This window comes from Mus caroli, chromosome 3 (assembly GCF_900094665.2).
Source record: "Mus caroli chromosome 3, CAROLI_EIJ_v1.1, whole genome shotgun sequence".
NCBI classification, from domain to species: domain Eukaryota; kingdom Metazoa; phylum Chordata; class Mammalia; order Rodentia; family Muridae; genus Mus; species Mus caroli.
Genome location: NC_034572.1, coordinates 123,609,769 through 123,624,525, shown reverse-complemented (window position 1 = coordinate 123,624,525; position 14,757 = coordinate 123,609,769). Strand labels below are relative to the sequence as shown.

The 14,757-nt window shown below is 42.3% G+C and overlaps 1 protein-coding gene across 3 annotated transcripts in view; it reads left to right on the top strand.

Moving 5' to 3' along the window:
- Nucleotides 1-14,757, top strand: part of Sec24b (SEC24 homolog B, COPII coat complex component) — a 73,490-nt gene that overhangs the window by 39,315 nt on the left and 19,418 nt on the right. For all 3 annotated transcript variants that reach the window (XM_029475011.1, XM_021158257.2, XM_029475010.1), the window contains 5 exons: nucleotides 5,269-5,349; nucleotides 7,236-7,468; nucleotides 9,551-9,735; nucleotides 12,010-12,112; nucleotides 14,177-14,303. In XM_029475011.1, coding sequence (XP_029330871.1) covers nucleotides 5,269-5,349; nucleotides 7,236-7,468; nucleotides 9,551-9,735; nucleotides 12,010-12,112; nucleotides 14,177-14,303 — 729 coding nt within the window. The remainder of the gene's footprint in view (nucleotides 1-5,268; nucleotides 5,350-7,235; nucleotides 7,469-9,550; nucleotides 9,736-12,009; nucleotides 12,113-14,176; nucleotides 14,304-14,757) is intronic.

The following is a 14,757-nucleotide window of genomic DNA, read 5'->3' as shown; positions in this document are numbered from 1 at the left end:
TTTATAATTATAACTTGAAAAGGCAGTGATTTAGGATTTTAAACAGTGCCTTACCTCGAGAGGAAATGCTTTTCTATTGTCAAAAGGGAAGATTTCGTAAGTGGAAAGAGGAAATCAGACTGCAGTGTACTGGTGAACACAGGGGCCCTGGTTAGTAGGTCTTCAGTGTAACTGCATTGTAAGGTGAGGGGGTGGTGCAGCAGGGCAAGTCAGCTATAGTTTGAAGGGTTACAGTGTGAAGGTCTGTCGATGTTATTCCTCTAGGATTGTAGTGAATTCTTGATTTATGTGTGTCCAGAGTGTCAACCTGCTGGTTTCATGTGTGTTTGCATGTATGTGTGTTTAGCACAGTTGTGATTGGTGTCGGCAGTGATACTATGAACGCACTAGAGTGGATCAAGTAAGCATTAGGTTTTACCAAAGCTCAATTATGTTAACTGGTCCTGACTTAGTGGTCCATTTGTGATTACAAATGTTACTGTTTTGCTCTTGTGACATGACTTGGACTTCTGAAAGTAAATGAGCAGACTTAATTATCACTAGATAAGCTAGAACAACTGTTTGTAAGAGGCACACTTGAAAGTCTGTGGCTATGGTATTATTAAGATGGGTGTTATACAACTTTAATAAAATATAATCTTTGTAATCTCAGTCCATCTCTTCCTATAGCTCCCATTGCAGTCCTACCCAGCTTCAATCCCCCCCCCACCTTGTTCTCTCTCTCTCGTTCTCTCGATCACTCTCAAAAGAGAAAAGCAACAAAAAATGAAATTCAGTATGGACAAATAAACTAAAGAGAAGGAAAGAAAATCAGTAAGAGAAAAAAACAAAAACCCCCACAAACCAAGAATCGCACAGAGAGGGAGCCCACATTTTTTCCTTCTCTGCAGATACCAGTTGCAAATAGCTTCTTGGTTAGGGATGGCACTTTCAAAAAGTACAGATTTTATTTAAGATGTTAAAATTTTAACATTTAACTTGCCATGAAAGAACCTCAGATTCATGATTAAATAGGAGTATGATCTTTAATAATTTGATATAAATATGTTAATCTTTGGCTTTACTTTTTTTAAGAAAAGTGTGTGTTTCTGTGGGGTGACACCGCATATTGTGGAGGTCAGAGGACATCTGGTGGGAGTCAGGAATCTCTTTCTGCCACATTGGCCTTGTGCAGTCTAACTCAGGGCATTAGGCTTCGGGAGGTCATCAAAGGGTGTTGAGTCCCCTGTAACTAGAAGGTTAGTTGGTGGTGAACCACCAGTGGTGCTAAGACTAGAACTTGGTTCCTCTGGACAAGCAGTCCCAGAGTTGTTAAATGTTTGAGTGTTTTGCCTAAATGTATGTGTACTGCATGTGTGCCTGAGACCCAAGGAGGCCAGAAGAGGGCCCTGGATCCTCTGGTACTGGAGTTACAGACAGTTCTAAGTCACCATGTGAATTCTGGGAACTGTAAGAATAACAAGTGCTCTTAGCAACTGAATCATCTCTCCAGCCTCAGTTATTATTATGATTCCTCCTCCTCCACTTCTTTTTTGAGGGTCTCATTGTGTAGCATTGCTGGCTTGGAATTAGCTATGTAGACCTACTGGCCTCATCTCACATATTGTATCTCCTGAGTGCTAGGATTAAATGCCCAGCAAGAATTAATATTCCTCAGCAGTTACCTTTAAACCTTTTTCTTGGACATAGAGCATACCAGAAATTGGTATTTGTTTTGAGATAGGGTCTCATTGTGTAATCTTGCCTGGCGTGGAACTCGCTACATAAGCTAGGCTGGCCTTGAACTCATAGAGGACTGCCTTTTCCTTTACTGTATAGCCATCTTATTGAGGTTTAACTCACATACCATAACATTAACTTACTTAAATTATTGCTCAGCAAGTTTTACTGTTTTCTTACTTTATTCCCCACCAGTGTTCCAGAACATTCTGAACACCTCAAAAGAAAAACTCCTTATCTCTTAGGGGTCACTTCCCATTCTGCCTTTCTCAGCAGCACAGCTCCAGCAGCTGCTGATTTATTATGTTGTTGAGTTGTACTAATTTATTCTGTGACTGACTTCTTTCTCTGAGCAGTGTGAGGCCCCTCCAAGCTGGCCCCACACCAGCGCTCTATCCCTTTGCCCTGTTGAAGAGCAGGCCCGTGTGTACACTGGCTTTAGTTATTTTCCTGTTCCCCAGTTGGTGCACATTGGTTGTTTCTGTCTTTTGGCCTTGATAAGTAGCGCTCCCATGAACACTTGATAAGTAGCGCTCCCATGAACACTTGCCAGTAAGTTTTTGTGTGGTTTGTGTTCATTTATCTTATGACGTTTCTTGGTCATATAGTAACTGTATTTTTAGAAACTGTTATAATGTTTTATAAAGTAGCTATACTCTTACAATTTCATGACGTTTCTGGTTTTTCTGCATTCAAAAAATGCAAAAAATGCTGTTCCAGATGCTTTTAGGGTTAGCCAGCCGCCGTGGTGGGTGTGGATGGTGCTGTGGTCCTGGGTTGACTTCCATCGTTCCAGGAGCTGGTGATGCTGAGAGCATCCTTTGATGTGCTCACGGCCTTTCATGTACCCAGTATAATGCAGGGTTCTGTGGTCTCCAGTTGTGTGGTTTTTAACAAACACTTAGACCATAGTGGATTTTATATGTGCTCTTCTGGTGCTGGCTACCTTTGTGGGTGAGCTAAAGTAGGTTGCTAAACATTTTTGTCACATCAAAGGAGAGCCCTGCACCCACTGAGCCATGTCTCTTCCTTTTACTCTCCCCTCAGCTCTCAGTGGCCACCAGTGTACCCTCTGACTTTGTAGACTTGCCTTTTCTAGAGACTCTCATTGAAATAGAACCGTACCATATGCAGTATATTATATGTGCTCTTTTTTGGCCTGGCCTTTTTGCTTTAGCATGGTTTCAAGATTTGTTTACCTTGTAGCAAGTATGAACACTCTAATCCTTTTGACTGAATGGCAGTCCATTATTCTAGACACCGTACATTTTGTGTAGCCATTACCTATTGGTAATTATTTGAGTTTATGTGTGTTTTTGTTTGTTTACTGTTTGTTTTGGGTTGGGGTCTTGTTATATATAGCTTAGATTTGTTTGTATAGTTAGATAAGTGATAATCCTTCTGCCTCAGCTTCCTGGGTGCTAGAATTACAGCATGCATTCACACACCAGCTTCCGGGTACTTTGATATGTTTTGTCACGTTTTGGTGACAGGATCCCACTAGGTAGCCCAAGTTCAGCATTGGGCCTCCTAAGTACCAGTGTTATAGCTGTGCCACTGTGTCCCACACTGAGGCTGTGACCCTGTACACCAGCGTCATGCTCGAGTTAAATATGTGGACAAACAGAAAAACTACTACTTCCCAGTAAACTGTTTATCACCAAAGAGGAGGGCTTAGTAGATACAGTCAGTCCTCCGCTTCATGTGGTCGAGTAGTCCAACCTGATAGCAAGTGGCTTTCCCTCCAGAGCCTCCCATCAGGTTAGCCATGTGTTTCTAGGGGTGGTAACTGGCCCAGAGTTATACAGCAGGTATAACTGTGCCTGTGCTCTTCTGCCTTGAAGTCACATTCTTTGCTGAGAGTGAAGCATCCCCATACAAATAACTGTCAGTGGTGCCCTTAACTCATCCAGTTAATTCTTAAGGTTATCTGGAAGCTGTTTAGAGGAAGATAACTATACATGCCCATTCCTTTTACATCACAGCTTTAAAAAATGAAGTTAAGGTGTCCAACAACATAGGAGTTAGGGTAAATAAAACATACGATTTTTATGACAATGGACAGGTTTTTCCCAGACATAAAGAGTGGTTAAGTTGTTTGCAGAGAAAAATGAATGTACCTGGAGATAATCAGATCACTCGAGTTCTACCAGTCCTAGGAAGGCAAATGTGTACCTTTCTTCCCATCCACAACTCATACAATGTTATAAACTCATACACATATAAACGACACGAAAGTAAAAGTAAAATTCTGTGAACAGAGGGAGCCAGGGGAGGGGGAGAGGCACGGCAAGTCATGTTCAACATGTGGTCTATACTTGATGAAAAGGCAAAACAAACACACTTAAAAAAAAAAAAGGAAAAACTAAACTCCCGGTTGTTGTCAGTTAAGAGCCAGGGAAAGTGCTCTAGCAGGGAGTTTTGTCACTTTGGTCTCAAGGCATTTTCTACTGTGTTTATCTGTGTAAACGGCAGTGTATTTACCTGAGTTTCTCAATGAAGTACTGCTGAGTGAATGAATGAAGGAACTGTCTCTTATGTTCTATTCTCCCATGTGTCCTAGCACCTCTCCGCTTTTCTTAATCTAACTGGTTTGAATGGTCACAAACCGTAAGTTCTTATGTCTGATGTTTATGTCTATGAGCATGGCTTCCATTTACATGGCAAGTGTTGTTAATCTCTATTCTGCACATGGATAAATGGAGACACTAAAATACTTTCATGTTATGCTGGAAGAGACCCAAGCCATAAGGTCTTCTTGTTTCCATGTTTCTGCTGTACTTTCACATGTCTGTTTTCCTTTCATGTGTGTATGTGTACCGCATGTCTGTGTGTGCTCAGAGAGGTCAAAGAGGACATCGGATCCTCTGGACTGAGTTCAAGCTCCTTTGTAGCCATCCTGTGGGTGCTGGGAATCCAACCCAGGTCCTCTCTGAGATGTCTTAACTGTTACGCCATCTCTGTAGCCCCAGAATCTTTTCCATGTGAAAGAGCTCGATTTCAAGTGCGGTTCCATTAAATAAAAGAGCTGCTAGTGCTAAATTTTTATTTGCTTATTTTTTATAAGTTTGATGTTTATTCTTGAAGTTGATGTGTGACTGAATTTTATTCCACTCATCAGCTGTGTAGTCTCCCCACTGTTATTTTGTTATTTGTTATTCTTTTAGAATACTTTTTAAAATTAAATTTGTGTATTTGTCAGGTGGGCGTGTGCCAGTATGCTGAGGTCAGTGTAAGTTTCCAGAGTTCATTTTCTTGTGCTTGCCATCAAATTCAGGTAGACAAGTGGTCAGTTTATCATGGCAAGTGCTTTTACGTGCTGAGCCATTCATATAGCCTGTGTGTGTGTGTTTCTCTGTGTCTGTCTATCTTTTAAAACATCAGTCATTGTGTGTGTGTGAGATTGCTCTCAAAAATATTAGTCATTTTAATTTGGTAGCAGAGTTGGGAATGTTTTTAGTTGAGCAACACCGACTTGATGCATGGTGGCAGCTGTGCTGTGAGGTTCACCATCACTTTGAACTTAGCCCGTGTTTGCTTTCCTTGTAGGTGTTGACAGCTCTTCCACCACAAGCAGTGCTTCACCCTTGCCCAACAGTTACGATGCCTTGGAAGGAGGCAGCTACCCAGGTAAGCTGTTTAGATCCAGCTTGTGCACTCTTCATTTACATTACTGCTGCAGCATGGTAAAGGGAACTGACTGCATATCAAAAGCATACTGCATTTTTAACAAAAAAAAAAAAAAAGGGACATTTTCCTGACATTTCTCAGCTGTAATATAGTAATATAACGACCATTCATGTTGTTTCTGGTGACCTGAAGACATTTGTTGTTTGGACTTTTTTCTTTTCTCTTTCTAAAAAAAAAAATTGATAGTGAACAGGTTAATTTTTTCTCTCTAATTTTAAGAAACAGCTCCTTAAATTGTGCTATTTCTGTTGATTTCACGGGTCCTTGAATCCCTTCCAGCTAACCCTGGGGTATGTGTTTGATTCCTTACTTCCCTTGTGGCTCCTGCTGCCTCCACTTGGTAAAAAGCCAAGTAGACCCAGGGAGTAGGTTTTAGAGGCATTGCTATTTTTCTACTATTTTATTTGAAATGTATAAGGAAGGTTTGCCTGCCTGTGTTTGCCCCCTGTGTTCCTAGTCAGAATAAAGGATTGTATTTTATGGAACTGGAAGAGCAGAAGGGTGTGTGCCTCCAGACTTGAGCCCATTTCCTCTGTAAGAGCCAGTGCTCCACAGCCATCAAAGAACCTCATCACCTGAGGAGACCCGAGAGGTCGTGGATGTATAAAGTGGAAAATAAACAAGCTGTTATAAGCAGTAGTCATTTCATTGTAGTAGGAACTTATGCTGCAGTCTCCTGCCACCCACTCAGGGGCACACTCCCCCCTCTCATGGCAGCACGACAGCACACATGACTTTGTCCTCTTATCGCTTTGATAATATTACTTTCACTAGGATGAAATTTAGCCGAAGCTGTACTGTTCTGTACCTAACACACTGTTCACTGTCACGGTACCATGAATCCATAGAAAATGGAATCCTCTGAGTTTAGTGTGCAGCTCCCTCTTAGTCTTCTGTGGTCGAGCGTTTTTTGTCCTAGGAATTAATGGGTGTGTGTGTGTGTGTGTGTGTGTGTGTGAGAGAGAGAGAGAGGGGGGGGGTTTACAGGTGTCTTCTAAATTCAAACACAGTCAATAAAAAGATGGATTCTTCAAGAGAACTTTTGAACGATGATTTTTTATTAAGTCATGTACTTTTCAGTCTGTGTCGTTGCAGACTCTTAGCTGGTAAGAAATACCATTTTTAATGCAAAAAAGATCAAGTGATTATAACTTAAAGTAAGACCAAGTCAATATACCAAAATCTTACACTGATTACACACACATATGCTGCCAATTTTTTCCATTTTTCCCAGTTTTACTGGAATTTTTGCTTTTAAGTTTAAATAAAAATGAAGGATATCCAGTCACTAAATTGTCTTAGTCACTTATTGATGCCAGCTGTTGTCCTAGAAGTTTAGGACACTATTTTATATTCTACTTACAATTTACCTATGCAGATAATACATATTTCTAGGGTATTATAGGAATATGCCACTATTTTCATGGACATTTTACATTAAGGGTCAGATAAAGGGCAGTTTAGAAAGAACTAAATTTTAATCTTAATTCCTTTGTTTTATTTTCTGCTTCTTAGCCCCAGTCATCCTGGGAGAATTAAAAAACAAAAATATAAATTACTGTATTAGCTGGGTCTGGCGTTGTTAGAAGTAACATCTGAAGTATTTGTTACTGAATGTTATCCATAGGCAAAGCAATACATAAATTAAGATGGACAGAATATTGGTAGTTACTAAAGTCGGGTGAACTGAACATGGTTGTCGAGATCTTTTCTTTCTAATTGATGTGTTCTGCATTTGTCACAGTAAAACATTCAGAAAAGAACGCCAAAGGTTATTGCTTATCAACCGGATTTGCGGTTGTGAACACCTAATTATTTCTTTGTAGATATGCATTCTTCTTCAGCAAGCAGCCCTGTTCCTGACCGTGCCCTGGAACCCAATCCCAACCTTGCCCAGGCTCTGTCTGCAGCCCCCACTCCCCCTGCAGCTCAGCCAGCCAAGGTGGCAAAGCCTTTTGGCTATGGCTACCCAGCTCTGCAGCCTGCCTATCAGAACGCAGCACCACCACCCACGCCTGCAGCACATCCCAGCGGCCCGGCATATGCTGGATATCCTCAGGTGTGTATTCAGTTGTGTTTGTAACAGTCGATAAAGGTTAGATCCATTGGAGCACGTTTCTGATGATCTGGATTTAAAGAGGTATAGTCTGGATGAAAAGTGGGTAGCTTGGATTTCTTTAGGGGTTTGCAGGCTTTTTGTCCAGGGGTTTATAATCAGGAAATTAAATGGTGATTTAAAGCTAACGTTTACTCGCGTGTCTGTGTTTGCCATATATGTGTTGATGACTACAGAGCCCAGAGCTTGCTGAGCTGGAACAGAAGGCAGGCAGGCAGTCTCGAGCGTCCCCGTCTGAATCCTGGGACGGGAACTCCGTCCTCTGAAAGAGCCACTTCTCTAACCTGGAATACGAACTTAAGATGGTTTTCTAGTGCTGAGCTGACAGTTACCTCAGAAAAATAAGAGAATGTAATTTAGTATTTATTTTAGCCTCTGTTCTTTACCTGGAGTTATGATTCTTTATGTATCAGTTAGAATTAGTGCATTCATATAGTGAACCTTGGACCCTGTACTAAAGAATGTGGGAGATAACTATATGTATATATATAGACACACAGTGTATCCTTTATTTATTTATTTTTTTGTCCTTTTTCTGTTAAAAAGTTTGTGGTTAGAGTCACGTGTATGCCTAAGTTTATAATATAAATAACAACAAAAGAAATGAAAAACTAACTTAAAATATTGACTAGAGGTAAAATATGAGATGAGATATCCCTGTATGTTTTTTGTAACATTTTCATATCAAAATAATACAATTTTTGGCCCATAGTTGAATGAATCTATCACTTGTAGCTTACAAAATAGAATATAGACTATACTCAGTATACATCTAATATATTTAAATAATTTCAAAATTATATCAACTTTTATTATGAGTGTAAAATTGTTAAATGTAAGATTTGTGTTGTTGGTGCTAGAGAGACAGTTTAGTGGTTAAGAGCACTGGCTGTTCTTACCAAGGACCTGGGTTCAATTCCCAGCATTTACACTGTGGGACACAGCTCCAGCCCCAGGGAATCTAATGCCCTCCTCTGGCTGGTCTCTGAAGGTACCAAGCACACAAGTGGTATATAGACATACATGCAAACAAACTATTTATACATAAAATGAAATTTAAATTTAAAGTTTACAAAAGTAATGAGAAAATACAGAAAAGCCATTTTAGTATGAATCACATATTACATAAAATATTTGTCTGGTCATAATCTTTGTCCTTAGATATGTATCGCAACTGTCAGTAAAATTAGTTCAAACCTAACTAGAACGTGGTTTGGTTTCTTAAACTTGAAGGATTGCTTTTTCGTATCATCGGAATATTTTTGTTGTGTAAATACAGTAGTTTGTATTTTGAGGGAACGTTCATAAAGAAAAACTGGTCATGAAAATAGTCTTAAAGGAAGCATAAATATAGGTACTATTTTGGTCAATTTTGACTTACTTAGCTCAAAGCTTGAGTAGTTTTAAAGTATGACAGTAATTCGTTAAATTATTTTGAGTTAATAAAAAGCTGTGAACTCATAGTTATACTACAGGCATAACACAGGAACGGAAAGCAACAGAGGAGAACTCTAGACACGGGCACGTCCTAAGGCAGCGGGTGTTAACCTGTGGGTTTCGACCTTTGAGGGTTGAACAACCCTTTCTTTCACAGGGCCACATCAGATATTTACATTATGGTCCATAACAGTAGCAAAACTTCAGTTGTGAAGTAGCAGCAGAAATAATGTTATGGCTGGGTCACCGCACCATGAGGACCTGTATTAGAGGGCCACACAGTAGGAGTTGAGAGCCACTGCTCTAAGGCATCAGCTTACCCTGAACATTTATGCAACCTGAAAAGCTTCAACGTTTCTCAGCCCTAGTCAATGTAAGCTCTAGTTTTTTGATGTTGAACAGAATAACATTATGAACAAAATTGGTTGTGCTTTGAAATGTTTATGCTTTAAATTGTCTATTTTGTTAAGTACGACTCCCAGATACAAATTTTCTCAATATCTTGAGTTTTCTTTGCATTAAAATTTAGTATCCAGAAACTTTTTTCATCCTTGTAAAAATGTTCCTTTTGCCTTGAATGTCTCTCAGCATTACCCAGGTGTGAACCAGCTGTCCTCAGGTCTCGGAGGACTAAGCCTGCAGAGTTCTCCACAGCCAGAAAGCCTAAGACCTGTCAACCTCACCCAGGAGAAAAACATTTTACCTCCAACTCCTATTTGGGCTCCTGTACCTAACCTGAGTGCAGAACTCAGCAAGTTAAACTGTAGTCCAGAGTACGTACTCTTTACTTTGCAGCGTCTTGACAGTGAGAGCTGGGATGACAACAGCCATCGGGCAGTGTGCTTGCTGGTGGTCCCTTGATAGGAAGCTTGGGTCATATGGGCTTTTCTGTTTCGGTTTGAATGAAGTACATGTAAGCTTTCCTCTGTTTGTTTGTGTGTGTTGGGGCAGGGTGTGTGTGTATGTGGCACACTGTGTATGTGTCGGGGTGGTGGTGGTACCACAGACACACATTAGGCACCCTGCTCTGTCACGTTGCTGTAGCACTTGGAGACACCCAGTCACTAAATGTAGAGTGAGCTGGCACTCAGCACACCTCAGCAGTTCCCCTGCCTCCGCTTCCCACAGCAGGCACACGAGGCCACTCCTGCTCTTTTACATGGCGACTGAGGATTTGAACACAGCTCCTCATACTTGCATAGCAAGCTGTCCTATTGCTGAGCCATCTCCCCAGAACCCCTGACACTCTTTAAGTAACATAGTCTTTGGAAAATTCTTTCTTTGGCCCTTCTTGAAAAGGACGTAAATTTAACTAATGTTATAGGTTTAGATAGTTTTTCTTAGTCCATATGGAAGCCCCAGTTTATTGGAGCATCATGAATTCACACAAGCACTTCCTTCACTGAGCACGTCCTTACCTCCTGGAGAGGTATAGCTGATGTCTCCATGCCTTCCTTCTGTGTTGGTCAGTGGGCTCCCTCCTTACGGCCTAGGGCCGCCCAGGCTGTTCATTGCTGTTTTACCTGCTCCTCTGGTTTCCTCTCTGCACATCGTAGACCTGAAATGTCAGAGAGCATCATCATCTTCCTCACACCAGAGTCCGTCCTCCTTAGAGCAAGGCCATGGCTTTCTGCCTTCTCGGTAGTTGAAGGAGACGGAGAATGTTACATAGAATTAAACAGTTTCCTTCTCTACCACACTGACCGTGACTTCTGAAGGTGGGGCTACGGTCATTTCCATAAAAGCTTAGCACACCGAGAATTGCAGGCTGAAAGCAGCTGCCTGTCCCTAGAACTGGGGTTCTAGGCTGTTGGGTTGATTATGACCTTGCATAGATGAGTGGCTACACATTTTCTAGGGAGTGAGTGTAGTGTGTGTGTGTGTGTATGAGATCTTGCCAGGCTGCAGTGGGTGCTTGGAACGCTGAATCGGGATGATTTCCAGTTAAAGGTCTTCCCGGGATACTTAGCATCTGAATACATAAATCGTATAAGGAGGGATGTATATATTTTTGTTTATTTACTATTTTTAACAGCAGCTCTCTTTAAAATGAAAACAAGTCCTTAGTACTGGGTTTAGGTCAGGGCAGACCCAGACATTCCCCTGTGGCTGTGGGTGCATGTGACTTATGACACTTCAGGTGTCAGTGGTGCCATCAGGTAAGGGATTCAGGCTGAAGACCCTTTCTCTACAATGCTAGAGCTCGCAGCTTGTGGGTTGTTCTCCTGGGCTGCTTTGGTTGGCATTATCTGGGAAGCCTGAAACACTACATCGTCCGAAACCTGAGCATCCTGTATTCACTCAACACATTTTGGCTTCCTATTTTCGGATTATGACAACACTGGAGCCTGTGATAATAGCACATCCACACAGAGTCCATCCTTGAGTCAGTAAACAGTTCCTGGATGCCTTCAAGTTGTGAGTAAGGCAGCCCACAAAAGCTCTCAGAGCTCTGTGGAACCCTAGAACTTCCTGCTTGCTGTTAAGGAGGATGGATGGATGTCAGGAGACTGGGGAGAGACCACCCACAGCGCCCCTGGGAAAATGGTCTAAGCTTCTGGTAGTGAGGCAGCAAGCAAGCTGTTCAGGGATCCAGCCTGCAGCTGCAGCTCCCTGTCCTTGCTGTTGAGCCCAGTAGGACTGTGCCTCAGAGCCCAGGTAGAGGCCACCGCTCAGATAGTGGGGCTTAGGGCCAGGGCTCCTGAAGAAGCGGCAGCTGGGTGAGAGTCTTGTGGTGAGAGTGAGGTCAGAGGGGAAGATGAGGTAAGCTGGAGATGGCGTGGGGAACAGGGCTCCCTCAGTGGTGGTTTCTGTAGCTCCTGCTTATACAGTACAGTGAACTCACTGTTACATTTAGAGTGTATGTTGCACTTTTCAACAGTGAAATGTGGGGTCCTTGGTCTTTTGATAGCTGTCCTGTACATGCCTAGTTGAGTAATTTCCTTCCTGCGAATAGCTGTGGTAACCTGCCTAAGTAGTTGACACTCAGCTCTTTGAGGGTACGGTTATCATGGCTGCTAACATACTGCATGTTTGTGTCTTTTCAGCTCGTTTCGATGTACCTTGACCAGTATCCCCCAGACACAGGCTTTACTGAATAAAGCTAAGCTTCCTTTAGGATTGCTGTTGCATCCCTTCAGAGACCTGACGGTAAAGTACATTTTACGTATTCAGGTTCGGATACATGTGTAAGGCGTCCTAAGGGTGTTTGTCTTTGATTAGAGTTGCAATAATCATTTCTGGGTTGGTGATTGATCCCCAGGACCCACGTGGTGGAAGCAAAGAGCCAACTCCCAGAAGTTGTCCTCTGACCTCCATGTTCAGGCTCTGGCTAGCACACCCCCACACATTCCCACATCCCGTGGGACATGCAGAACAGAAATAAAGAAATGGAATACCTTGCTTTTAACAGTTACTGTTTCTGTAAGATTTGAGTCAACTTTTGTCCGCTGAGTAGCTGCTTTGTGCCGGGTGCCATTGAGCGCTGGCCACAGCCTGGGTCTCCTCCCGAGTGGGACAGATGTGAACTACAGCTGTGTGCTGCCTCACTGACATGGAGTCCATCTGGTTCTGGGGCACTAAGCACAGTGTGGGGAGCAGTCCGTGTGAGCCCCTGTGGGTGCACAGTGTGGGGAGCAGTCCGTGTGAGCCCCTGTGGGTNCACAGTGTGGGGAGCAGTCCGTGTGAGCCCCTGTGGGTGCACAGTGTGGGGAGCAGTCCGTGTGAGCCCCTGTGGGTGCAGTTAGTAGAGGCGTCTGTAAGAAAGTCTGGACCTCAGTACTTTGCAACTAGGGCCGATGCTCAATCTTCAAGAGTCTTTTGTTAATCTGTTATGTCCAGGTAGAGTGGGAAATTACCTGATTGAAATTAAATAACCTTGTGACAGGGGGGAAGTCTACAAATGTCAAGTCTGCTGAATGAAAGCAGTTGTTTAAGTCTCCACAGTGTGTTTTGAGTTAAGAGCCACTTTGCTAGACTCTAGCACATCTTTTTTGGCATTTCATGTAGATAATATTAGCAGTAGCTGACAAAATAGCCTGTTTAGCCAAAAAAATTAAAAATAAAAATTTTTAATTTAGAAAAGAATTTAGCGGGAGGCATTTGTACTTAAGATGCATTTTTCTGTCACATTCTTTTTTTTTTTTTTTTTTTTTTGGGTCGCTTGCCTGTTAGGCTGGGTGGAAAGTATCAGTGAATAGAAAATAATGATAACACATGGCCAGTTCTGGTAATTTAGTCATTCAACGAATACTATGCAATTTAAATACTATTATAACTTTCATCATTAAACCAAGACAGTTTATTCTTCCATGCATAGCTGAGAGTTTTTTTCCTTTTTGTGTTTTTGGTTTTGTTTTTTGGGGGGGTGAGAGGGGCAGGGTCTCACTATGTAGACCAGACTGATTATAAACTCACATAAACCCACCTGATTCTGCCCCGAGTGCTGGGATTATAGGCAGATGTGACTGTGCCTGCTGCTAAGAGTCTTTCTTTAAGTAGAGATTCCACATATGATATCTTCTAGAATATGTACCCTGCCCTGAGAATTAATAATGACATCTTATGGGATCTAGAATTATGTGTACTTTAATTTTTTTCATTTTTAGTTAATTTTATTTTCCATTTGTTCTTCACAAGTGACATATGGCTGTTACTATGATAAAATAATAGTGCAGGACATTAAATACAGAAATTTGGTGTTGATTTTTAAATCCCAAATGAAACATATAAAATGGTAACGGATGGGTCAAGGGGCATAGAACAGTATATGGCGTTTTAATGTGTTTTATAGTTTCTGAATTGACCAACTATAAAGTTTTTTTCCAAATTGAGTGTAGGGTGTGTTTTCTGTTCTCAGCTGCTGTGGGATGGCAGTCAGCTGGACAGCAGCCTCCTCTGCCTGGTCCCAGGGGCAGACAGACAGACAGCAGAGGGTTCGGCTTCCTTTCAACCTGAGGGCCGTCCTTTGCTGTTTCTCGAGTCAGGTTGAGAAGTCCTGACGCTGTTTTCTCAGCTCACCAGGCCGTTTGGTCAGCTCCTGACTGTTTTTATACGATGTGGCTTGCCTCGTGGGAATGACAGCTGCTCTTGCTAAGCACCCACGTCACTAGGTTAAATGACACACCCATTGCCTTGTATGTGCAGTGGGCGTGTTTGTGTCCTGATTGCCCTGGGGTCTCTGTGCTGCAGCAGTATCTCTACTTTGTCTTGCAGCAATTGCCAGTGATAACCTCAAACACCATCGTGAGGTGCCGGTCCTGTCGGACGTACATCAACCCTTTCGTGTCCTTCATTGATCAGCGAAGATGGAAATGCAACCTGTGTTATAGAGTTAATGATGGTGAGTTTCGGGTTCTAAAATGAAGTCTTTTCTGACATCTCTCTCGTTGCCTAAAAGCGGCTTTCATGACATTTAATGGAGACAACACAGGCAAGGAAGCCTTCGGTCTGATCTCTGAAGAGATGCTTGACCACAGAGAGGCTGACAGGAAAGTAAAAGATGGAGTGGAAGGAAAGGCACATGGAGAGGAAGCTGGGCTGGGCTCTCAGGTAGACCGTGTCCCCAGCCGCTCGGCTGAGTGGTGGTTCTGTGAGCTCACACGCAGGCACGTGGGTCTTCCTGTTACAGCTGCTTCCCAGCTGTGCTTCTCTGGGTCCCCCACCCCATGTCCTGTGAGGTTTATTAAGATACAAGTCTAAGAAAAAAGGCAACCTGTGTCCTGCCTGGTTCTCTCAAAAAATACCTTTTATTTTAAGAGTGTTAAAGGTTTTCTTTTTTAGTAATCTTCACAAAT